Source organism: Mus pahari, chromosome 12 (assembly GCF_900095145.1).
Source record: "Mus pahari chromosome 12, PAHARI_EIJ_v1.1, whole genome shotgun sequence".
NCBI classification, from domain to species: Eukaryota; Metazoa; Chordata; class Mammalia; order Rodentia; family Muridae; genus Mus; species Mus pahari.
The window spans coordinates 65,041,363-65,068,536 of NC_034601.1; the positions used below are offsets into that span (position 1 = coordinate 65,041,363).

Sequence of the window (27,174 nt, forward strand, 5' to 3'; positions counted from 1 at the left end):
AATTTTTCACAAGGAATTCAAGGCTCCCTCATTCTGTCGCTCATCACATAATATCTTCTGAGCATTTGCTCTGCCCTATTTTCTCTGCCACCCATAAAAACTTTCTTGAGAGCTATGGTTGACCAAGGGAAAGAATCAGTTAAAGGGAAAAAGCTATAACATAGCAAGTAGATGTTATGAGCACAACAAGCGGACTCTGATTCCATAAGTAAGTAGATGCTATGACCACAGCAAGCAGTCTCCACGAGAGTCTTTCCATAAGTGGAGCGTTTAGGAAAGGGCATTGTAATGCTCTTGCCTACCCCCTCAGTCCTATGAGGCCTCAGTGAGTGCAGGAACTGCATGGACATGCCCGGTGCTATCTGAGGTATAAACGTGAACTGTTTAAATCAATGGTGTGGGCAACCAAGGAAAAAAAAAAGATACCTTTCAATTAAAGGCCAAAAATAGTTCCCAGATAATAATAGTGATTTTACCAACAGAGCAGAACTTGGGCCAGAGACAGAAGCAAGATTAAGAGCCTTAAAAAGGACCAGAGCCCAAGGCGAGCTTGGTAGAGAGGAAATTTCCAAATGCTTTAAAGTGGGGTCCTTTGTATGGATTTTCTTCTTCTTGCACATATTTGTAGGCATTGTGCCATTGCCTTTTTTGTCCTTGGAGTTGGCCTCTTCATGCAGAGGAGTGACTAAATCATTGGACGTTGAGTGAGGTGAAATGCTGACATGTTAAGAAAACTGTAATGTTTTGTTTGGTACATGCTTAGAACTCTGCGCACCCTTAGTTTGTTTCCTTTCACTGAAATATTCAGCCTGGAACCAAAATTCACCTTCCCCAGTCTTGCTTGGTCATCTGAAAAATCAACATCTGTATTCTTGTTAAATGCCGCAGTTTCCCGCCCCCTGGAAATTACTCACATGAGCTGCTTGGGATGTAATTGGTCCAGGTCTGTGTTCATCTGGGTAATTTAGTGGAAAACCTACTATTAAGCTGGCCATAATTTCATGTAATGGCTTCCCAGCTATTTTCACCTTTGTTTTGTGATGGATACAAATTGGCCACTAATACCAAGGAATATGTACAAAATAATGCATTCCTTCAATGTAGATGACACACGTTATCAGAAGTTTATGATTTACTGAGAATTAGATTCCTCACAAAATCGAACCACTCCACTTCTTTAAGTTATAACTAAAATTGAAGTTTTGTGAAGTTTCCAAAAGACTGATTTAATTTTTATTGTAAAAAAAAAGTCTTAACAATTTTTTTGTTTGTTTTAATAAAGGGTAAGTCTTTGAAAGGGATTTTCCATATAAGTCTTGATGCTAGAAGCATAATGCATGCAAACACTGACAACTTTGGGAAAGTTTTAATGGGCAAATGATTTGAGGTTGTCCCAGTTGTGGCCAGGTGTGGCATTAGTGCCCAAGTAATGGACCAGGGCAGGGACAACTGCCAGTGCCTATGCATGAGGAGTTAGGTGCAGATTGTCTTGTTCCTGTCTCTTATGTGATAGCTGTTATTCCTAGGGAGAATTCTCACATTTGCAAATGACCACCAATTGAGCATCCCTCTCAGAATTGCTTAGAAACCTAGAGGACATTATGTTATTCCTTGAAAAAGTGCTATTGCATTCCTTACTACGTAAGAAGTATTGTCTGGCCTAGGGGGATCCAGACAGAAACAGAACACAGAAGCTTACAGGAGACATGGAGGGGAAGGACCCTGTGATGTCACAGCCATCCAGCACCAACACTGGCAAACATGTGGAGACAACAATGTATCTGCACATATGCTGTGCCAGAGACAGTTTGCAATGGGTAAAGGGAATGAGCGAGACACCGTTAATGAGGAGTAATATATGTTGTGCATTGCTTTGAACGTCTAGTGTAGAGCAAGCCCGCTTTCCATAATGCCTTCTTCTTTCCTTCCTATCCACAGCCCTCAATCACAAATTATAGGTTATTAATCTTTGAGGTAATGTATGACCAGTTTATTCTAGAAACACCTGGTACTCAAAAGAAAGATCTGAAATGATTCATAGTGTTGATTTTCTCATGAATTTCACGTAACAGTTTTAAAGAAAATTATCTTATAAGCACTTTTTTTTCAAGAAAGGACTGTTTTATAAGTATGTGATGTTATTTGGATATAAAGGACGAGAAATTTGATGTTTGTTGTTGTTTTGTTTTGTTTTGTTGCTTTGACTTTTTAAATTCAATTGATGTGAGTATACCTGGTTTCCGGGCCTCTATAATGGCCTACCTTCCACCCACTAAAGCTCATTTGACTCTGGTGAGAATTGTTGAGAACATATGCCAAGTTGTTAACCCAGACGCTAACACACCAAGCATTCGATTTCAAAACATAAGCACTGATTGTTAAATATTAATGATCAGTTTTATTTGGAAATTCTCGTAGAGTTCCATGACGCTGTCCTTTGGAAATATCAGATATAATATATAGTTCTTGTTTCGAAGGTCACAGAACTCTTCTCATGAAGCCAGATTTGATATCATGTAGACATAGGGTAGAATCCTGATTCCTGCAAATAATAAGCAAGTGCCTTCGTACTTCCCAAAAACATTTGTCCAATACTGAAAACTCTTCAGTTTCCGAAAGCATGAAATGAGATTCAGTGCTCAACATAAACCTAAATTCAGAATACTGGATTTTCACATGCTTGGCACAGAAACCTAATTACGTAGAGTTGGGGAAGCCATCTTGTGTCAATTTTATTTATTTATTTTTGTAAATTAAAATTCTGTCTCAAATACTTTATTATTTTTCTTTGATAGTTACTTCACTAACGAGGTAACATTTTGATTTATAGAAAGTTTGAAATTAAGACTCCAGAGCCTAACCAGACCCAACAAGTCTTCATGGAGGCACAAATGAACTGGAACTAGGAGTGGGGTGGTAAAAGTGCGCCCCAGAAGAGAGATCCCAGTGACCACCATTTTTTGTTTATTGCACTTCAAGAAAAATTGCCACTAATGATTTCATGGTTGCCTGTCAATCCAAGGTGCACAGCCCTTCCTTGCTGTGGAAGCGTCAGACTTGCTATGGCTTGCCTCTTTCTTTTGTTCAAGATCATTTTGAAGGGATACATTTTAAACAAAATGACCTCAACTAGGAAGTCGCAAGGAGGTTAGGGAAATTTATCCAAGCGCACACTTTAATCAAAGAGGTATTTGTTAGAAGTGAGGCTCAAAATATACTTGGCCGAGTCATATAAATAGTAACTTTCCCCCCCCCTTTGAGCTCCAGCCCGAGGCTTTAGAAATGACTTACAAATGTAAATAAATACAAATCAATAGGAGTCCTGTTTTTATTATTTCTTGGGGAATTTCTGGACAATCTGAGAGCAACTTGCTGCAAGTTCAGCAGATGGTTAAGTTTAACCTTGATCCTGAGCCAGCAAGATTGGCTTGCTTTCTATCAGCAAGGGATGTAAATTTACTCGGACACATTTTAATTGGCATTTATGCAACTTGTACACACAGATGCCGGGCTCATTGAGAAATCCCGAGTACCATCTGTTTAGCCAGCTTTACCCTCTGTGATAAAGTAAGCCACTCCCATGTCCCCTTCAACATTCATCTCACATTTTGAATGGCCTCCCCATTAGTATGCTACTGGGTTTCTATTAGTACTTACTACAGTAATCAAAAAAACCATTTTTCTTAATCTGTATTAGATAATTCCTTACTCTTTTCCTTTGTATAAATCATAATGAATTCTTTTTTTCTGTTGACAGACTATTTTGTTGAAGATAACTTCTTAATTTTTTTTAAAAAGGTGATTTTAGTGTTATATATAGAATTGAAATGCTTTATAAAAATCAATTTTTCTGTTACTAACAAAACTTAAAATCCAGTTAAAATAAAATTTAAATAACATTTTATATCCTTGTGAAGTTTGACTTACATAGGAACTAATCTTTGAACATTAGCCTCCTGTTTTATCTACATATAATTTTAAGCTATTTGACCATGTGTCAAGTCACATTTGTTTCTCTGTAAGACTTAGGGTATACAACAGTAAAGTCACCTCATTGTCTATATAAGTAAACCTTGAAGGAATGTCTCTACCCTATGACAATTAAAGGCCTGTAGTGATGACTGAGTGGTTAAGAATGCAACTACTCTTCCAGAGGTCGTGAGTTCAAATCCCTATGACAATTAATAGGAAGCGCCGTTTAAACATGAACTATAGTTTTTGTCGGTTTTGTTTTTTATTTCAATGCTGGAGATTGAACTCAAGGCCTTACAACCCCTGGGATCACACTGTCATTATCCATACCCCAGCAATTAATTACAGAAACCAGTTAACAAAAATAAGCTGCAAGTCTTTTAAACTTTCAAAATAAACATCTGAAAAAATATCTGAAACATAATTAAAGATGTAATCCGGTTGCCTGACATGGACGAGGCCCTGGGTCCTATCCCTGTATCACAGAAACCAGACGTGATGTCCCATGCCTGAGCTAGATACAGAGTTTCAGGCCAGCCTGACACAGAGACACTGTCTCAAAAATACAACAGTCTAAAATGTACACAGATTCCTTGGGATGAGTCCATTCAAGTAAATATTACAGCTGTCTCTTCCCCATACAGTCTTTTATGTTTAAAAAAAAAAAAAAAGTCACATAACCCATCAAATTAACTTTGCAGCTTTTCTTTTTAAAGTAAATAGTCAGTTCTACTGGAGCTGTCATTTTTAAAGCTGTCGCGATGACAGAATGAGCCATTATTTGATCATCACAGGCCTTATATCTCCGTGACAGGTAGAGATTATGATGACATTGTCTTCAACGTGAATTCATGAGCCTGAGAGCTGAATTCCTACGCTGAAATGATGTTCAGAAAGGAACATAAGCTAGCAGATGTGGTAGCAAATGGACGGGGCTCTTAGGGAATGGTTTAGCTAATTTCCTCTTGCGATTACTGCCTCACACTATACTATACCTCTCTAGATTAATGTAATTGCTTCTAAGTATTAACTTTCTGACGCTGATCTAATGGAGAAAGCTATGGTGTAAGCAATCTTTCCCCAGGAAACTACCTTGGTCATGTCTGCCAGGGCCTTTTCCACGAGGCACCTCCCTTACAGTTTCTAAACACTTTCCAAATATTTTTCAATGATTTGTTAATCCATTTTAAATTATAAAGATTTTAGTTATCTTTGGAAGCTGTTCAAGTTGTCACTGACCAAAGATAATCTAATTAGAGGCCAGCGAACCTCCCTGAACTCTTTCAGTTACTCTTGTATTTCATCCAGGATTTTAATTTCTGAAACTTGGTTTTCCCTTCTGTCAAATGAATAATTGGACTGAAAAGGACTAAGCACATTAAAGCACTTTTTTAAAATTAAAATCTTCTAGGATTCATGATGACAAATATAGAAAATGAGGTCACAAATATAGAAAATGATGTATTTATTGATGTTTTACCTCACCTATAAACTTTTACACTTTAGAACATATCAATATGTCCACCTGTTAATTAAACTGTAGTATGTTTTGTATTGGAAAAAAAAAATGTTACAGATCCAGTGAGATTGCTGAATGGATAAATGTGTTTGATGTTAATCAAGATTTCCACAATCCAATCCCCATAGAAAGATCTGAATGCTCTGAATTCATCTATGCCTTTTAGAAGTGTCTCAGGGCACACATGTGTTCTCTCTCTCTCTCTCTCTCTCTCTCTCTCTCTCTCTCTCTCTCTCTCTCCCTCCCTCCCTCCCTCCCCCTCTCCCTCCCCTCTCTCTCCCCCTCCCCTCTCACCCCTCTCTTGCTGTTTCACACACACACACACACACACACACACACACACACACACACATTTGGGACATACCATCACATTTTTAAACCTTTTCAACTGTTCAAGTGAGCCATCCCTTCTTTCTAAGCTGTCACTCTCGACCATTTATGTCATAGTTTATATTGCTTAAAAAAGCACAATTATCTATTGAAAAACCATACCACAAACAGCTTCCATTGTCTTCTAACTGCAATAACATCCTTTAAGACATAACATCTCTTCCATTTCTCCTATAACCTTATCCAATCAGAGGGCTCACATTCTCCATGGGGATTTAAATTTTCTTACATATAGGCTGCCTGGCTTTAAGGCTAGGGTTAGGGTTGAGGAACATGGTAGAAAATGCAGTGGGTGCAGGTAGGGGCGTGGTGGAGGGTTAGCTGAATTGTTCTCGTGGAATGAATGTAGTTTCATGATAAGCAGAATCACAAAGACAGGGACTGTGATTTATGTTTTCTTATAAGAAGACCTTGAGTGTCTGTGTACAGGATTAAGATAAACAATGAATTAATAATATCAAACAGTGAGGGTTCCGTGTTAGGAGGAAGATAAATGTCATGTTAGGTCTTGTTCTGCATCTGTATTATGGAGTCTGGGAATGAAGGCCGTTAAGCATAGCTTACTAAAATTCACAGGATCTTCAAAGTCTAGTCCAACATTGAACATGATCTGGAAGACTAAGATGTGACCAGATTAAGATGAATACAGATGGTAAAGTGCTGCATTACCTTAAATGATTCAGTTAGTAGGATTGCTCAAGGATTAAAAACGTTCAAGCAGCCTGTCAGTGAAGAAGCCTTGGAAAGCTGCTGGAAATGTCTTCACTAGGTCATTTGCAAACCATTAGAGAGCCAACAGGGAGCTACATAGTAATTTAGGATTCCTTAAGTCTCTGATTTTGTCTAAGTGCTAGTTTGCTCGTAATACTCTGTGTCAGCAGCCTGTGGGGTCCGAGGGACGGTTTAAATTGTCACTCTTTCCAGCAGCCTGCCATTATTCCTGTTAGTGACAGCCATGTGCTTTTACTCCACAACTATGTACGTAACACCATCATAGCCATAGAGCCTTCCAACTATTTACATGGTTTGAAGTAATATAGGTGTATGCCTCGTGTGTCCTTTGTCACGTGCTGAAGTGCTCAGCTAGGTTGCTCCACATTAGTTCCTGTTGGCAGCATGCTCGCTCTCGTCCTGGGATCTTGTGTAAATATTGGTAGTGGTCTTCAGTTTACTATTCACGATGCTTGGGTATGCCCTGGTTTTAATTTTATCAGCAAAAAATTAACATTATAAAATTTAGGATGTTGAAAGTAAGTGTGATATTAAATTCATGCGATGCTTCTCTTAAAAACCAGAAATGGTGCCATGTATGAAATTTTAAAGAACCTGTGTAAGTTACTTGGTGAGAAGGGACCATGAAATTGTCCATTTTAACAATGTTCGCCTTTTCATCCTAAGCATTTATCGTCATCAATTTTTTTTCTTATGTGAAATAGTTCATTAGCTTTTGTTATATGGGGAGTTTAAAAGGACTTCATGGTTCAAATACACATGAACCAGGAAATGTTACTTCTCCATGAACTGTAAACACAAAATAAGATACACAATTGAGAAAGGCTAGAATCTCATTTGTTGGGAGCTATCATTGTGTTAATGGGTCTGTATCCTTCATCACTCTTTGGTATATCCACACAATCCTCTCTTTAATTATAACATGGTAAATACTAATCCACAGGCACAAGGAACAAACTGAAATATATTTCAACTGGGAATAACAATGTGGTTTTAATTCTATTATTTCCTGGCTTTTGGTATTTGGGTCAAAAGGCATTTATGCCTTAAAAACAAAAACAAAAAGTATCATCGTTTATATAACTCAACATTTTGCTCATCATTAAGACAATGGAATTTCTCCATGTGGCTATAAGTCAGGATTGTCATATCCTCACCAGTGATCACTATCAACTAAAAACTGATACACCTATGCATTTGTTCTCCATGTATTAATTTATTTGGGTTTTTCAAGATAGGGTTTCTCTTTGAAGCCCTGAGTGGACTTGAACTCAGACATCCGCCAGTATTTGCCTCCAGAGTGCTGGGTTTAAAGGCCTGCACCACAACTGACACATGCATTCAAATCAGGGCATCCATTTAGTGTCCTAAGAGATCTATTTAAGGGTCAAGAAAACCTACTTAGATGTAGAAAAATTGGTTTATAATTACTTTACCAGATGCTTTATCTCATCATTATTAATTAATAATAGAATATAGAAATCATAGAATAGAGTAGTAGAAATTGTCATGTTTCAAAAGAAAAACCCTCAGGATTCTATTCATATTTATTTTTAAGGTAGTTGAGTTTGTTACAATTCAGTCGACTTTATAGCAGTAGGTACATCAAATTAATTTTGATATCACATTTACTTCAAAACTCTTGAATTGTTCAAAGTGAAAATTGTGTCCATTGTTTGTAGAATTGAAACCTTAGCGAATATTTCAAATATGGTCTTACCACTATGTTTCCTTTTATAACTATTACCAACTGCTCTAAGAAAATTAGGTACAATCAAAAAGCCAGTTTGTTGTACATTTTCTTATAATAGTTAATAAAGCAGTCTCTAAAATGATTGTTTTATACATTTTTATTGTCTGTGAAAGATTTGCTGATGTTGAAAGGGAACTTAGTACATTTGTGTCAAAAAGCAAATGTACTACTGATAAAACACTTGTATCAACATATTGAAAAAAGAGGCAAAATTTTGTGATAATCAAACATTATTGAATAGCGTCAAAGACTACAATAGAAACAGAGCTGTCTTTCAATGCTTAGAAAAATCAAAGGCTTCTTCTTTAATTGTCAAGAAAGTCACAGCTGCTACATGAAAACTAAAACCATCTACATTTGTTAAATTTACAAAAGATGTTGCCACCGCAACTGGGGTCTGCCAAAGGGGAGACTAATCCATGATGATCCCCCCAGAAGAGAGAACCTCATAGCTTCCTTTGTATTGTTTCTGTACCTCAAGTTGCTAATGGTTTTATAGTTCTTTACATGGCTCATAGAATGTTTTCAAAAGCCTGTCTGTTAACCTGGCCTCCTAACATTTGTTCTTCTCCACATACAGAGACTTTCCACTCTCCAAAGAGGCACAGGGCACCTTTATCCATTTGGCTTAGTCCCTGTTTGCCACACTCCCCTTTCCTTGCTTGATCCTGGAAGAATGATCTAAAGACCTCTGGCAGATAGTTAGTTCTATTTAGCAAACTCAATAAAGGTATTAGCAGTTGACCAGGGTTATTTTCCTGTAAATTTTGTGATTAAGACTTAAAACTCCTAGAAATGGCAGCTTAAACTTGTGAGGTTTCACCCAATTTTGTTGAGAGAAGATAATTGTTACTCATTTGTAAGATCTGGCCCTGTTCGGGCTTTATGGGTGTGGTTTCTGTTGTGCTGGGGGAGGGGCTGCCAGGAAAGCATGTGACTCGAATAGAGAATAGAGGGAGGGGAGGGATGTTTAGAGCTCTGGTCCCCGAAGATGTCAAAGGTGAGTCCTTTCTTATATTCAAGGTTGTCAGCTTCATCTGTGTTGCTCACGTGTCTGTCTGAGAATATCTGTGCTGTGAAAGTATCTCCATGTCTTCCACCCCGTAGTGAAAAGTCATTTATACTTCTAGATCTTTCTATGATAAACTTTCAGAGGTGATCCAAGTTTGTGGGCAGCAAGCGTAGGGCAAGTTCCTCAGTTTCTTGGTCTTCCAGATGACTCACTGAGGAGGGCCGATCAATCGATTGGTACTTTCCGTATACACGCATAGTGCCTGGGAATAACAGCGGAGGGGAACAGGGAACAGGAAAACAAGATGAGGAGGATAAAGGAGTAAATTTTACAAATTTAAAGAGATTGCACATGCAGAGTGGGTTTTCATTGTCTACCAGGAATGTTGGTGTCAGGGCCATACACGCACGCGCGCGCGCGCGCACACACACACCAGCGTCTAAATGCTCCTGTGCCTTCTAGGACATGGTGCAGCATTTACATATCACCCTCACATGCTGGCAGTAGACTTTACATCTTCTCTAGTTTACTTCTAATACTTACTGTAATGCTATGTAAATTGTTTCTTCTCTGATGTTTGGCAATAACATGAAAACGGCTATACATATTTGGTACAAATTTCAAAATATAAATTTCAAAATTAAAAGTTATTGGGGGGAGGGACTGTGGGAGGAGAGGGACCCAGAGAGGGGGCAGCAATCAGGATGTAAAGTGAATGAGTGAATGAACGAATGAATGAATGAGTGAGTTAATAAATAAAAAAATTTAAATTTTTTTAAATTTAGTACAATTTAAAAATATTTTCACTCAGCAGTTGGTCAAATATTTGCATGCAAACCCAGAGACACGAAGGAACAAGGCCATAGCTAAACGGTAGGACAAACCATGAATCACAGAAGTCCCGTGGACTTGTTCGCAAGGATCACAGAACTCGGAGGGGAGGGTCAGGGGAGTGTCTGTGTGTGTATGTGTTTGAGTGTGTGTGGGTGTGTGCATCTGCTTGGAGAGGCTTCAGGTCCTTACAGGGGTCTTGCTGAGTTGTTCACCTACTGAGTTGCATCAGTCTCTCTCTGACCCTGGGGCTCACTGGCTTGCTTACATTGGCTAGTGGAGGAGGGCTGGGACTCTGCCTGTCTCAGCTTCTGCAGCGCTGGGGTGACAGACACACTGCTATACTCACTTGGTTTTTAAGTGAGGACTGGAGATCTGAACTTAGGTCCTCCGACTTGCATGGCAAACACTTTTGGGACTGGCCATCTCCATAGCTGTAGCTTCATCTATCTATCTATCTATCTATCTATCTATCTATCTATCTATCTATCTATCTATCTATCTATCTATCTAATTTAGTGCCTATATTACAGACTAGATATTATGAAGAATGACTTTGGACAGATTTTGGTCTATCTTTTTTTTTCCTTCCTCTGACTTTTAATTTTTTTGTGAGCCATGTTTATGATTTGTTCATTTGTTGCATTTGAATCCGTCCTTGGTGAAGTTCTAGGTTGGAGATGATTTATATTCGTCTTTCTCACACAACTGAGGTAACTACCAAACTAGCTTGTCTAAAGCTCCGGAAGCATGCAGAAGTCCATATGCCAAGCTGTCCAAGAGGACTATCCGGATGTCCATTGCATCTTCCTTTGCCCATACAGGTGGAGCTGAATTTTTAAGGCCTTAAGACACAGTCAGGACTCTCTTTCTGTGCAAAGTGTCTTCATGGCACAATGTGTTGTCACTGTCCTACAAGCCGAGCAGGACACCAAGGCACGAACTGACCTCCGTGTTGTTCTCTATATGTGATTTGCCTTCAGTAAACTCACCTAACAATGAGCTTTTGGGAAAGATTCTTTGTAAATTACACATTTTGCAGCTTGAAATTTCCCTGGATTGTAGACTTTTTCCTTCTAATATGTGGTGACAATAAGAAAAAAAAAAATGGATTCCTGCAGTCAGCATTCAAGAATGGATCATAACGTGTGACATTTTGATGTGGTGACATGGTTACGTATTTTTATTTTGTTATCATCTTTGATATTTTTCTTTTGCATGTAATACTTCCTAAGTGGTGTATTGCACAAAGTAGAATTATTGATAAAGCTAGCATCATTAAGGTGATTTATAAAATGATGTTTTTCAGCTAATTTAATCCCCTGGATCTTTAGTCCGAGCTTGTTAGTGTTTGCAGCTCTCAGCAATAAATAAATAAATAAAAGCCTTAAACCCTGTCAGCCAGAGAGTTGGGGGGGGGGGCTGTGAATGCTCGCTCTCTCCCAAGGGACCTGCAGTGTTAGGAAAGCAGCGTTCAGAGCTACACAATTGCACACTTGTTATGGACCTTGGAGATTGAAAGCCCTGTTAGGTGCTCACTGTTATTATTCTAAAACCTTGGCCAGCCTGCGATAGGGGAAGATCCAAGGAATGTACAGATATGAGAGTTGTTAGGTTCGGAAGTGGCAATAGTGATTTAAGGCAGATTGTCAACAATTAAAGACCTTTTTGTTGAAAGGCTGTGTCCCTCTGTGTGACTTGTAGACTTGGGTTTTTTTCCTATCTTTGAAAATATTCCTTTGCGTTTGGGGAGACATGTTATAATTGGCAACCTTAATTATATGGCACAAAGATATACTGGTGGAGGTTTGTTTTTTTGTTTTGTGTGTGTGTGTGTGTGTGTGTGTGTGTGTGTGTGTGTGTGTGGTTTTTTTTGTTTTGTTTAATCTAATTGATGTTTTCTCTGGTGCTTCACAATAGCTAGGGCAGTTTTAACAAGATCATTTTAAACTGTGAGGATTTTACTCCCTTGAGGCTCTAACCATTGCTAGATATTCCTGCCCCTGCTCACTGGAAACATTTGAAATCTGTTAGCAGTTCTCATAGGCTTTAGAAATAATAATAAAAAAAACCAAAAACCAAAAAAACTAAAACAAACAAACAAACAAAAAAACCCCAAAACTATGTCTATACTTGTCTTTTCCCTCCCTCCCTCCCTCCCTCCCTCCCTNCCCTCCCTCCCTCCCTCCCTCCTTTCTTTCTTTCTTTCTTTCTTTCTTTCTTTCTTTCTTTCTTTCTTTCTTTCTTTCTTCCTCTATTCTTTTTAATTTGACAGCCATTGCTTCCCATCAAATGTTCTAGTTGGGAAACATTATCGCCTTTTACAGGCACTTTGTAAAATGTGTAAGCCTTTGAACGAAGATCATGGAAACAGTTATTGCAGGGGTCTAATGCTATACATGTCTAGTGACTCATAAAAAAAAATCCTTCCGCCCTTCACTATCTCACTTGGTATCCTTGTTTGTGATGTGGACGGGAGTAGAGGCGAGGTAGTTCATGCTTAGCTTGCCTGACATTCTGAGTGTCTAAGCGATAGTTGTGTAGGATTACAGAAAGGGGGTACCTCAAGGAGCAGGAAAAGGATGTCTCCACATATATTTTAAACTGACAGTACATCCTCAGCTGAGTATATTTTGAAATGATACAGGAGTAGGGTCTATCATCCAACCAGGAGACAGCGTCAGCTCTGGACATTTCCTAGAGGACCAGTCAAGATTACTGCTAAATGTTCAATTTGTGGATACTATGAAAAATCTCCAATTTGTTTTAATACATACTGACTACCTGCTATACTGCTGTCTGAAAGCTACAGAAAACGAACCTGTAAATCATTTCAGCTTTCAATGATCAAAGCCCCGCCTACTTACTTACTGTGACCATCATTGTATCAGTACTCGCAAAGTCTCTTGACTAGCGTTAACCCTTGGTATGCATGCCAGGGATGGATGTACCGTGGTTTTCCTGTGATGTTGTCATTATTTTTGAATAGTGACTTTCAAGTGCATTTTTAAGTCAGATAAAGTACATGATGTGTCAAATTACGTTAAAATCAACCATCCTAAAATCATAATATAGTTTAGCTGATTGAAGGACATTACCACTTAATAACTGGGCTTTGAAATATTGTAATACAGTTCTCTTGGTAAAACTCAATCTTGTGTTATAAGGAATAGAGTTTGAAACCATAATAGTTTAATCAACAAAATGGACTTATGTTACCCCTGTGCTGGTTCTTTAACAAACCAAAAAATGCCAGGCAGTGGTGGCACACACCTTTAATCCCAGCACTTGGGAGGCAGAGACAGGCGGATTTCTGAGTCGAGGCCAGCCTGATCTACAGAGTGAGTTCCAGGACAGCCAGGGCTACATAGAGAAACCCTGTCTCCAAAAACCAAAACCAAAACAAACAAACAAACAAACAAAAAACCAAAAAGCATTTCCTATTTTCTTGTTCTTCCCTGTGGGAGAATTTACCTTGGCATTGTCAACTATATGTTTACAAGGGCATGCTCAGTTATGTAAGAGGTGTGGGCATCGACTTTGACCTATTTCTGTCCACGTCTACCCCTCATGAAGTCAGTTTCAATTTTACCTACAAATGCATCTCTAATTTGCCCCAACCTACTAATAACACAGGAACCCAAGCCCCTGCCCTTTTCCCTAGTTAATACAGTGGCCTTTTAATTGCTTTTTCCCTCTCCATTCTTATTTCCATCTCATGCTCACTCACAGAGCAGTGAGAATGGGCATCTCAGTATGATAGATACACCCCAAACCTACTGTATGGATCTTTGGGGTTCGTATGAGATACGGCATAGAAACCAGCTCCTTATGTAGGCTGCTGTGCACTCAGCACAATGGCTCCACCTTTCTCTGCCAACCTCATGCTGCATCGCCGTCAACTTGGCCCACTGCACGGGTCTAAGTCTCTTAGAATTCCTTTGCAGTGCCAGGTTTCCATGTCCTCCCAGATTATTTGCTCTTCCTGCAGGGTACTTCTGTAAGCTAATCCTTGCTTATTTTTCAGGCTTCCGTTCGCCTCTTCCTTCCTCAGAACTCCTTTAGCTCCCTCACAACTTCTGTTTGCCATAAATCTTCCACACCACGTCCTTCGTGCCTTGTATCACCATGATAATATATATGTAATATCTTACATAATATAATATGCACAATAATATGTAATATTAATTGTACATCTGTACCCATAAATATATGTGGGTTCATTTATAGTAATATACAATTAATAATTGTTTATTTACCATGATATATTTCCCATAGCACTCACTTAAATGTTGTCTGTCGCCCTCCCTTTATCTCAGAGCTTTGTGAGAATAGGACTCCTGCTGGTTGCTGTCACCATTTCATACCTAATATCCAGTGCACACGTAGTGCACAGTGAACCTTGACGGATGCTCACTGTTCGGAGCAGTGGTGATATGGAAGTGATCGTTCCCGTGGAGTTGACCTTCAGCTAGAGGCAGGCAGTAAATGCAGAAGAATATTCTTTTGCTTAGGGACTCTTTGAGTATGGGATACCATAAAGTTGGTTTGATGGGAGAAAGAAAGAATGCCTTCCTGTCCTGCTCTAATCAGGGTCCCATAGCTCAGATATCCCCATTTCGTCTCTGTTGTTTTAACCCTGCCAGGGTATCCCTGAGTGTGACTTTCACTCTGGCGCTTAGACGCCCTCCTCAATGGCATCCTTTGTCCTCCGTCCACATTTGTACTGGCAGCTGAGAAATTTGGCAATTCCTTACCCAGTGACTAATAGCAATACTTCTTTGTAGATGTAATGCCCCATAAAAATGGCAAGTCCTGTATAAACATTAAATAATTAGTTTTCATAATAACCCTATCGAGATAGAGCGTAAAACTCCGTTTCGTGTGGGAATAACTGAGTCATTGTAAGTCTACTTATCACAGTCACAAGGTTCTCCAAGAGGCACTGGTAATTCTGAAATGTGCCACTTCCGTTTTCTAACTCAGATGCATCACAGGCCAATAAATTTCTACCTCATAAATGAGGTAGTTTTCAATAGTAAATTAATTTCACTCACACTTTATATTCAAGCATGTAAGATGCATGCACATCCAGTAGGTTACTGACAGTTTTAACATGAAGGACATGAGTTATCTACTCGACTTACCTCCTTCAATATTTCACATTTTATTTTTAATGTTACCCCAGTTTTTCTAATCTGCTGGGGCTTCGCTATTTAAAAGTCTATTCTTATGAATGTCCACTTTTCTCTGGAATGTGTTACAGATGTTCACTTTGACCCAGCATGCCACGGCCACCTATCCTTTGATTCCATGAATTGGTGCCATTGTAAGAGGGGTTGTGGGGTATCCTAAGGCACAGAACAGAAAGAATCACAATGTAGTCTAGGCTTCTGTAAAAATGGAAATGGAGATCACAAGTAGGTGCAGTCTCAACAGTTGATTTTTACCCAACATACAAAAGGTTTTAGTGTCTCCCCGTCCCCCGGGGCTGGATCATAATGGTGGGGGAAAATGGCCAAGAACAACATGGCCCCATTACTGCAGCCCAGCAGTGCATTCACATGTTAAGTTAATTGAGCTGGCTCCTTCTGCTTAGTACTCAGTACTTTTACTCTACTAGTAGGATCTCTTTCTGCTTGCAGTGGCTTGCTCATCACTTCCTAAGACTGACTGAGACCTGCTATCTTCCAGCACCAGCTGATGTTAGAAATACATAATTTTTAAATAGATTATATATTTCTTTCCCAAGACGGAGATTCAGCAGCTTCTGAAATCTCAGAACTTCCAGCCTTTGAGAGACGAGTGCTTCTTCAGCATATCGTGCCCCCCAACCCTCCACACCAAGTCTTAACCAATGCATCATTCTGAAATAAGGTGGCATGCATTAAAACCATGTGTAGAAGATGGTGTAATTATGGAAGAACACTCCTAGATAGATCCCATGTCAACATGAAAAACTGAACGTGGTAACAATTTCTGTAAGCTCAACGCCCTGCATAGATCCGATATTTGAAGGTAATGTTTTAGAAAGAATGTCACTGATATCATTAGAAGATAGTCGCTTAGAAGGCGCATCACTGGATGAAGTATTATTTCACACCCTGTCCCTTTCATTCTCATACTTAATGTCATATCTTCTTGTGCATGTGGACTATGTCAAGGTAAAATTTGATTAATGACTTAAGAATATCTTGAGATATTTAAATCTTTTTGTCCTTGAAGTACCACTTCCCCAACAGTTAGGAAAGTGAACAGTTTAGATATTCCTGTACATTCCTGTGCAGGTCCCAAAGTATTTCTGGTCATTCGAAACAACGTGCCAGAAATCCTATTCAATTTCTCTTTCTGACAAGGATTTTGGAGCAGGGAGGGTTGATGTGGTGTGTGTTTGTGTGTGTGTGTGTGTGTGTGTGTGTTTAGTACATGTGCATGTGTCTGTATTTCTTTGTATGTGTGTGCACATGCATGTATGTGTGTGTGCATGTGTGGTTGTGTGTGTCTACGTGTGTGCATGTGTGTGTGTGTGTGTGTGTGTTTCATTTGTGAGAAGATGCATGTGGATGAGTGTCTATGCTTCAGAAGGGCACAGGACATTCCCAGTGTCATTCCTTGTGAGCCATTCACCTTGCTTTAGGAGACAGTTTTTCACTGGCCCAGACCTCACTCATTCTGTTTGGCTGGCTAGCTGGCCAGCTGGCCCGTGAGCCTCTGGAATCTGCCTATTTCTACATGCCAATGAGATTATAAATACATACCACCACCCATTCTTATGTGGATAATGGGGATCAATCTCATGTCTCCATTCTTGTACAGTAAGCGTATTGTTAAGTGAGCCAACTCCCTAACCAAAGACTGTTACATGAGATATATCATATTTTTATCTTGTATTGGAAAAATTGAAGAGCTTCATAGCATATTTACAAGCATAACATTTGCAATTAGGACAGAGATCTCATATCAAAAATTAATTTTGAAATTAAGTAACAAATCGTAGTGCAAGTTAACATTCAGATAGAGGTCAAGATGTATTGTAAAGGTTTCATTTATAAACTACTCCAAGTTGAAAAGTATTTAATAACTTTGAGGAAATTCAGTGCCTTACTCAGCATAAGCATATATTACTTAGCAGCTACAAGTTACACTAGCTTGTTTTCCTCTCCAGTACCCTCCGCTTTTTCTTTCTTCTCTCCTCATAAACACAATTTCCTATTTGCTGCGTGGTTTCATTGATAGGATTGCCTTTTGTGGAGAAAACTAGATCTCATGACTGTGTGCTACTTTCTTTTGTTTTTCCCCCAAGATGCGGGGTTCTAATTAAAATGCCGATATTTAATTAAAGTGCTTATTCTTCTACAGCCTGTTCTGTTGGGTTTGGGGTTGAAATAAACAGTTGATGAGAGAAATAACACATCATATGTATTCTGGATAATGAATTCTGATTCTCAATGTGCCGTTCAAAATGTGAAGAGGTCCCTTCCAAATGTGGCAGAGTCTGAGGACAGAATGTTAAGAAGATAGCCATATGACTGTCAGGAGGGAAATTTCTCAGTGAACTTCTGTTCCATTGGAAGGAAGCTGAAATATTAGTTGCATTAGGATACTTAAGTATTTGGAATTGCAAATAGTGTTCACACAAGACTGATAGACAAGGAGATTTTCCTTTTTTTGGCTGGCGAGCTGACTTAGGCTTGCCCTTGATTCTTTTAAACATTCCCCTTTTGTGTCACAAAGGCAGTAACCTCACTTTCTTCTGAGTTGGTTATGAGGACTATCTGAACTGTGTTTCTCTCTCTTGAGGTGTCCTAACTTCTTAGATTCTCATTTTACATTTTGTTTTTATATGATTTCACTTTATTGTGAGATGGGTGTTTTGCCCACATGTATGTGTCTGTGTACTACCTGTATAGCTGGTGTTGCAGAAGCCAAACCGGCCAGAAGACAGCGTCAGATCCCTGGTACTAGATTTACCAGTGGTTGTGAGTCGTTGTGTGGGTACTGAGAACTCAAGTCCTCTCCAGTCCTAAGCCATTTCTGTCACTCCCTTTTATATTTATCTCTTTGTTTTCTCCCTCACACTGTCTTGATTCATCCGCAGAGGTCATAGGACAACAAAATTCAGTTGCTTCTCATTTCACCATCTATGTTCTAGAGACAGAACTCAGGTCGGCAGGCCTGCCAGTAATCAGCTTTCTTTACCCACCCAGCCACCTCAGCAACCCGTAATTCATTAATTTCTAAGACACGAACTTTGGAAGGCACACTGCCAGGGTCCTAACAGCACTGTGAGGCTATGGTTTGTGAAGTCGAAAGGCCTGTAGGTCATGGTTGTATATATAGTATGTGGCTAGGGAATACAGATAATCTGACATGTTCTTTGAAGTACCATGACAGGGGAGTTATGAGAACTGGTGTGAAGACCTATAAGACCATTTATTGGAGTGTGTACTTGTGGGAAAGACGAAGAGAATATTGTGCTTTACAGAACAGGATGCCATAGATTGGTTTTTTGCTTTCCTTTATTTTTAAAGGGAAAAACAAGGGTAACACAGTAGGCGTCAGGATTCTCCTTTCTTGGCCTACGGACAAGCTTGCTTGCTCCTTGCAATGAGAAGGATTTGGCTATAGCTAATCTCCCGCCTGTGCTCAAATAATTATTCTTCTTTCAGTTCTAAAGCTTGGTGTCGTGTTCCTAAAGAGTGTTCTGCAAAGCCTGGCCCTGCCCTACACATGAACTTTATTGGCTTTTTCCCTTCGCTTCTCCATAGTATGTGCATACGATTCAGGTGCATCACTGGTGTGATTGTTTTGGTTTTATTCTTTCAAAAAATACTGGTAGTTGTTTTGTTCATTGTTTATATTGAGTACAATGAGTAAAGGCACTTGTGACACCAAGCCTGACAACCTGAGTTTGATCTTTGGGACCCACACTGAGTCTTCCAAGTTTTCCCTGACCGACATATATGTGCCATGACATATATGTGAGCCCACATTCGCACACATAAATAAAATGAAAAGTGATGGAAAAATTTTAGCTAAAACTTGTCTAATGTTATTCAGAAACAGAAATAATGATAAGCTTCGTTTTGCTTTAAAGGAGTGATTAGAGTTAACCTCTTTCGGGGATTGGCTAATGCCATGCCTTCTTTTATTTAACAAAGTGAAAGACTTAGAGAGCTCCTTAACTAAATGTGCATCAGCCCATATAGCAGGATTTAAAGTACGCAGACAAGAAGAGGAGAGCCGTGGCTGTCACAGCAGATTTTACCCGCACTTTCTTGTTCTTCTTTTTCTTTTTTAATATTTATTTATTTATTTACTTACTTACTTACTTATTTACTTAATGTGTATGAGTGCTGTGTCTTCACACATACCACATCCCGTTACAGATGGTTGCGAGCCACCATGTGGTTGCTGGGATTTGAACTCAGGACCTCTTGAACAGCAGTCAGTGCTCTTAACCTCTGGGCTAACTTCTCCAGCCCCGTTCAGCCATTTATTAATTGAAACGTGTTAGACGTATAAATGTTGTTTGGTCATATCAAATCAATAACATACTTTATTTTGAAAATTGAGTTACCTTTTTAAAATCTAATAGTAATCATGCATGGCAGGTACCATGGATAAATAGAGAAAAAGACAATTTTTGAAAGATCCATGACTTGGAATTCCTGAGGATTTTAGATGTTTTTCTACCAAGATGCTCCCAGTCAGTTGAATTTAATTTTTTAATTACTTACATATGTATACAGGATTTTTTAAATTGGACAATGTAATTAAAATAATGTCATTTAATAATATGGCATACAATATTTTCCTCCAAAGGAAAATTTCAAGACAAGTATAGGTAAGAAATATAATTTTTATAGAAGAAGGAAAAGTCTTAAATTCATACTTTTATGAAACATTGCCTGTAGCCATAAGCATTACTGGATTTTTATACTTAACAGCTGCAAAAATAGTTGCATGAGCACTATCTACGCAACAGTCTTTAATGGATTATGCTTTATTAGTTTTCTATTATACACTGCAACAGCAGACCAAATCATATGATACTTGGCAAGTACAGCTTGACTAATCTTAAACCTTTGATATTTCCAGAAGACATTTCACTATTTGTTGGCTTATTAGAGATATGATTCTCACTTGTAAATAAGATAAAGTATGATCAAGATTGTTTTAGTCTACCACTTATCAAAATTGTAATATTTACTTTCTTTTGAAAGGTATTTTCTTTGGGGGTATTTTAGGGGTCTTAAAGAATTTCAGGGTGTTGTCCCTGATTAGTAACATGATCTAGTATGGGAGTTTGCTGCCTATTAGGGCCAGTTAATTTCTATAAACCTTACATTTTGTTTATTTTACATTCTTAATGCCTAATAACAGCATAGCTTAGAAATGGTGAACGCCTTCCAGCTCTGCTTCTTTTTATAATGAGATGATGATGAGATGATGATGAGATGATGAAGACCCCCCTCACTCCAACAAAATGCACTTTGTATCTGTGCTGTTTTAAGATTATATAGTGTAAAAGTTACCATTGCAACAGTTGCGGCCATCCACAGTTTCTTTTCCTCTCAAGACTCTTTCTAAAGATAGGAAGTAGCATTCTTTCCAAGGATAGGAAGAAGTTGTTTCAGGGTGCAGGATAAACCCACTTCGGCATGGATTCCTTGGCTTTCCCAGTTACATGAATATGGCTAGCACAAACACAGGGAGGGAAAGAAGGGAAAGGAGGGAAAGTATAAATGACCGGGAGACAGTTAGTTTATTTCAGGCTGGGAGAGTAACATTTAAGGTTGATTCTATTTTGACTGATGGTTTGAGCACAGATTTTCAGTATCCTAACTCCTCATCCATTAGAGCAGTTTTAAAAGCCACATGGATGAAAATGTATCCAGTGCAATACACAACTGCAGTTCTAAAATTCTATTCAGTAGTTTTATAAAGATAAACACCATTCAGCTCCAGATTTATGTGCTTAACTTACAAATAAACATTTCAAGTGTTCCCTTAATTTACGGTTCGAAGAAGGTTCACATCTTATTCCACACAGGATGAAGGAAAACAAGTATGGGAAACTTAACCGTTTATTGGGCTTTGTGATGATGTGTATGTCGTCTTCCATGCTTTGTAATTTAAAATATAGGATATAAATAATGGATGTAAGATTACCTAGTAAAGATCATGCTTATGATTTAAGGCTTGCTGATTATGGCATGTAATTTAGAATCTCCTGATATTATTGAGGTATTGAGAACCATTTCCCTTTATGAACTTTTACAGCACATTATTTAATTTCCCACATTTTCCCTATAGACACTAAGTAAATAATGCCTTTTTATAGTATGCTAATAGTGTATTACTGTCCAGTTGAGATGACATGAATAGTTCATTTACTCCTTTAAAATATAGGGTTTTCAGTAGAAAAAGGATTACTAGTCTATTTCATTCTAAATAGGTTTATGGATTTAATAAAATACTGCCTCAAAAATAACTTTGGACATAAATTCTGATGTTGTTATTAGTTATAACCTGTGTATTCTAATTCCTTCCTGTCCACTGATTAATAAAATAAACTGATATTGAAGTCATTGGCAAATGTGTGTGTCAAGTTTTCACAGTGACTGTATTTAAATTATGTTTGTAGAGTTTTCTATAAGTCTAAATATCTATTAAATCACTTAAATATATGCTTTGAAATAAATTCATATTTTTGTTTGTTTATATGTAATTGATATAATAATAGATAGAAAAGCATTGTCATGAAATTTTCTATAAGTAATGGATTCAGTTAGAGTCGTGGTACGGAAGAGAGAAATATACATGGCGGGCAGAAATTCATGCAATTCAGATGGAATGCTAACTGTGAGGGGTGAAAGCAGCAGAGCGTGCATGCTTGCTGGCCTGTGAAGAACAAGAAATAATCTTCTCCGAGTATGCTCACGGGACGAGTACCTCTTGTAAGCAGCAAATGCTGGTAATAGATGGGAGTTCTTCAAGCTTCCCTGAGATAGCTATTAGTGGAAGTATATTCTAATAGATGTCACTATTGCTGAAGCTCAGAGATAAGGACTGCATATTTCATTATAGAGTGTGATGATTTAATCTTGTCCCTACAGTACTACGAGATGACTTCAGACAAAACCCGTCAGATGTCATGGTGGCGGTAGGTGAGCCTGCAGTGATGGAATGCCAGCCTCCCCGGGGCCATCCAGAGCCCACCATCTCCTGGAAAAAGGATGGCTCACCCCTGGATGATAAAGATGAAAGAATTACTGTGAGTACTGAATCCAGTGGCAGGGAACATCTGCAGGAGAGCTGTGTGCATCATTACCCAAGCAAAAAGAGGATGTGGAAATCAGTTCTCAAAGCCTTGCATTAGGCCTCTGTTTCCGTTCTTCTTTGAAAAGAAATACATCTATTGTCCTTGTGTAGACATGAAAACAAGTGATGAAAATGTCTTTAGAAGTTACCAAAAGTCAGAAAATATATTACCAAATCTAAAATGTAAGAGTTCATACTTGTCCACGTATACTTAGTTATTATGATTAATTGATACTTAGACCATTTCCATGTATTTCCAGTTATCCCCAGAATATCTCCTAGGTTACTTCAGGGGTTTGCTGTAGCCCATTCTCCTTTACAACTTGCTTTTCTCTTCTATGTAGTTTACTTTCCCTTCTGAAAAATAGAAGCCCCCTCTTAATGATATACATTAGGACTATGCCTCATGACAAAATAAAATATCATGATCTCAGATTAGATTTTAAATCCCTGTTTTAAGTGGAGAATATGGGATGTGTTGTCTTTTTGCCAACCACAATTCCGTGTGGCTTTTCTACCTACTTGTCCTATTAAGTGTTCACTAAACACCTTAGCCCAGTGCTCTCCTATGTTCTATGGTTGTGTACCAAGGAAATAAGGAATGGTGTGGTATTCCCTCTTATTTCCTTGGTTCCATATACGCTGAGACCTTCCGTTGTGAATTGCTTGACACAAGGTAATAGCTATGTAAAGAAAAGACTACTGCCAATTTATTAAAGAAGTTATAACATCCATCACATGCATCTACGAAACGTTTACACTAGTCTTGAGTAACCAGTTAACCAACCAGCATAACATAACAGTGAGAGTAGAACAAGACCAGCTAGAGCCCTGTTTTAGGGAAGGAAATATAATGTGTGGGGGTTTGTTTGTTCTGCTCTTTTTGTTTGTTGTTTGTTTGTTTTCTTTTTTCTCAGCACTGATCCAACTTCCAATGAGCACCTCAGAATTGTTTATAAGTCTAGAAACTGGAATAAGATAATTCAGCTTTATCACCCTTTAAGGAGCACTCAGTTCACAAACAAGCGAAAACTCTGTGTAACAAGGTGGCTTGAGGAAATGAATTCAAGAATACAGGGGAATAGATACTGAGGATAATCATTCTGTGTACCACCAACATAAGAATATTTTACCTTTAAGTCCTACTCCAGATCACATTCATGTATATTCTCTATAGTGCCCATTACTCTGCCTTAATAATTCAGATACACTCAAAGTGTTATTATCTTTGACTTTCTCAAGTGTCTCCTGACCAGCTATTGGTATTTAATAGAAAATAAAAGCAAAATTCTCAATACCTAAAATGCAATATTAGGTAAACTGTGGAGAGTACCCTGAACAAAATCAACTAAATAACTCTCTTATGTAGTTTTCAAATTGTACAATATTATTTAAAAGAGAGAGAAAGGGAGAAAGGTAGAGAAGGATTGATTAGAGATCACATAGGAATGTAATGTTAAAAGGATGATCAGAGAATGTCCCAATAGAAATATGGAGAGAAATGAGTAGGGACAGGAAATGTATATTTTGATTAGACAAAGCAGTTGATTCTAGACCGAATGGTGGTAGACAGGTGACAATTTCACTAAGGAGTAATAGAAGAACCAGAATGGGATAATGAGAGTGAGCAGAGGAGAGTGTTATAGAATGTAATATCTGGAAACAGCAAACAGCCCGGTTTGTAATACCTTACAGATATAACTGGCTTTGAGCTCCTTTGTGGATTTCTTTCTTTATCACCCTTCTCCACACCTATTCCAACTTTCGTACTCCCCAACACTAAGTGGAAGAGAAGGAAGGCTAGTGGGGAAAGGGGACATCGATATCACTGAATTCCATGGGGCACATTTGATCTTCACAGTCAGCTTATCCAATATCTTCCTCTTTACAAATGGCCACGTGTCAAACCCCAACAGCCACCACCAGCAGCAGCAGCAGCAGGTAAACCAGCAAAGGCTCTACCCACCACTGGGCTCTAGCATTTCTACCCTCTTTCCAGAGTTCCCAGAATTCCTAATGTCATACACTTGCTGAAACTTTCACACACTTGCAGAAACTATGTACTGCTGGCAAAAATCACTCCCCTGATAGAGCACGAGGAAAATCATAGTTAACCACAGTGGACAGTCTAAAGCAGCCCCATATCTCACACCTGGGATTATAACAGAAACATGTTCCTATAGATTTTCTGTGTTTAAAGACACCAAAATTCTCAATACAAATTTCTATTTTCCTCTAGGTACATTTAGGAGAAGTTGGTCATTATCAGATCAGGAGTTATGAATGGTGGTCTTCTCAAAAGTAGACTAATAGGGAGTTTTTGAAGTTATCCAGACATGAGATAAATGGTGGGTTAAACCAGTCCAGGGGGAGGAGAGGTAGAGAAAAGTAATTAGATCCTTAATATATTGTAAGTAGTGCCCTTCCTCCAAATTTTCAACCATGTTGGATATAGCGTGTATGAAGTAAAGAGTCAAGGCATACATACATTTATGGATTGGCCTGAGAAAGTCAGAATATGTGGGTGCCATTAACTACCCATGCATTGACTGTAGATGATTGGGCTGTGGAATATATCAGGAGCTGAGGCTTAGGCATGGTAATTTTCAAATGCTCATAAGAGATCTAAGTATATATGAAATAAGCAGTTGGGTATATGAGTCAGAAATTCAGACTTGAGGTTGAGTCTGGAGAATAAATCAAGTTGTGGTAAACATACAAGAATTCATTACGGTGCAGTCCTCCCCTCCCTTTGAGCAGAAGAAAGACTGGTCCTGGCTTCTCAGGCAGATCTATTCAACTGTTTTGGCTTCATTTATTTTTAGTGAAAACTGACACTATTAAGTACCAGTATTTGAGTGGACCTCAGCTACCCTGTTCTGTTACCACTAGACAATCTCCCCTTGACTGATCAGCTTAGACCATAGAACACAGCTCATGGCACAGAACCTGAGTTATGCATTACAGAACTTTACACTCCTCAACTTTGTGCCTGTGACCCCCATGTCATGTTTGATGGATATGGGCTCAAATTGCTGACAGAAGTCACTACGGTTTCCTTAATGTAAAGTTGTCTATCCTGTTGACTGTGAGACTCAGCAGGCATTTTATAGTTCATATTCCAACGTTAGAAACTGACATCATTTAGGGAATGAGTCTAGCCCGAAAGGAAAAGATATAGGGCTTAGCTCTCAAGGAGACAGGCAAGCTAACTAAAGAGCAGCAGAAACCTAAAGAGTGTAAGAAAGAAAACTAGCTCCCCAGACCTTTAAGAAGGATCTGGGAGGAAACAATTTCAGCTGGTTAATCAACTAATGTGAGGATTAAGGGTTGCCCAGTACATGTAAAAACGAATACCAGTCAAAGATGACTTGTGGCATTTGGGGTTGGGGGTGTTAAAAATACTGAAACCAGGGGCTGGAAAGATGGAACAGCAGTTAAAGCTAGTCTTACAGAAGTCCTGAGTTCAACTCACAGAAAACACACAATGGCCTGCAATCATCTATAATGAGTTCTAATGCCCTATTCTGACACAAAAGTATACGTGCAGATAGAATACTCATACATTAAATAAATAAATAAATAAATAAATAAATAAATAAATAAATATTATTTGAGGAGTGTGGGAAAATATTGAAACTAGACATAGACTAGATAGGACTCTTTACAGGTTATAATATGTTAGATATAAAACATAGAACACCGGTTAATTTTTAAGGTTATATTGTATGTGTTTCTATATGTGTGTATTCATTTTATAACATTTTTATAGCATTCATAGTTTAAACCTGCTGTGGTAAATTTATTATAAGCAAATTCTTGGAATACTCTTCCCATATCATATATTGTATTAGACAATATTATGATTTTTGCCAGTCTTTAATACCCAAAGGGATGCTATTCACTAACTCAAAACCACCAGTCCTTCAATACCTACAACAGTTTAGAATCAGTTTTAAAACCCCTTCTCATCATGAGCCAGACAATTTAAAGCGGTAATAACCTCTTACTGTGAAATGATGCCAAGATGTTAATATATAAATAATTTTAAAAAATCATTTACATGCTGCCAAAACGCTGATCCACAGTAGTATTCCATATGCCAGGAAGTAGTAACATCTGAAATTTTACTACTCCCAAGACCATCTGTGCATTTTGTATAAATTATGACCATTGAACTGTTAAAAAAAAAAAAAAAAGAACTAGAAAGAAAATGCACATTTCCACACCTAGAGAAATGAGTAGACTAAAAATTCAGCAGTTCCGTTTCAAAACTCTCTGCTCTTATTTAGATCTCACTTGTTTGTGTTCTGCTGACTTCCTTTGGTCAGAAGTAAATGGAATGATAAAATCAGAGAGAGAGAGAGAGAGAGAGAGAGAGAGAGAGAGAGAGAGAGAGAGAGATTCTCAGTAGAATGTATGAATGTATTTTCCATTCTTTTTTTTTTTCCCCAAAACCTGAAACAACATTCTTAGAAGATGTTGGTTATGTGTTTCTTCTTTCCTAAGCTCTGCATCCAAATGATTGTTTTCATTCCGCCCATTGATGTACTCTGCCCAATGTATTGAGAACTGACAAGCTGGAGATGAAAGGACATAGTATACTTAGGAAAGGCCATTGAAGATAGCGTGGCTGTG

At 38.4% G+C, this 27,174-nt stretch overlaps 1 protein-coding gene across 10 annotated transcripts in view; it reads left to right on the top strand.

Moving 5' to 3' along the window:
• Robo1 (roundabout guidance receptor 1) overlaps window positions 1-27,174 on the top strand; it is a 740,168-nt gene that overhangs the window by 580,304 nt on the left and 132,690 nt on the right. For all 10 annotated transcript variants that reach the window (XM_029544262.1, XM_029544266.1, XM_029544260.1 and 7 more), the window contains one exon: window positions 22,332-22,489. In XM_029544262.1, the coding sequence (XP_029400122.1) occupies window positions 22,332-22,489 (158 nt within the window). The remainder of the gene's footprint in view (window positions 1-22,331; window positions 22,490-27,174) is intronic.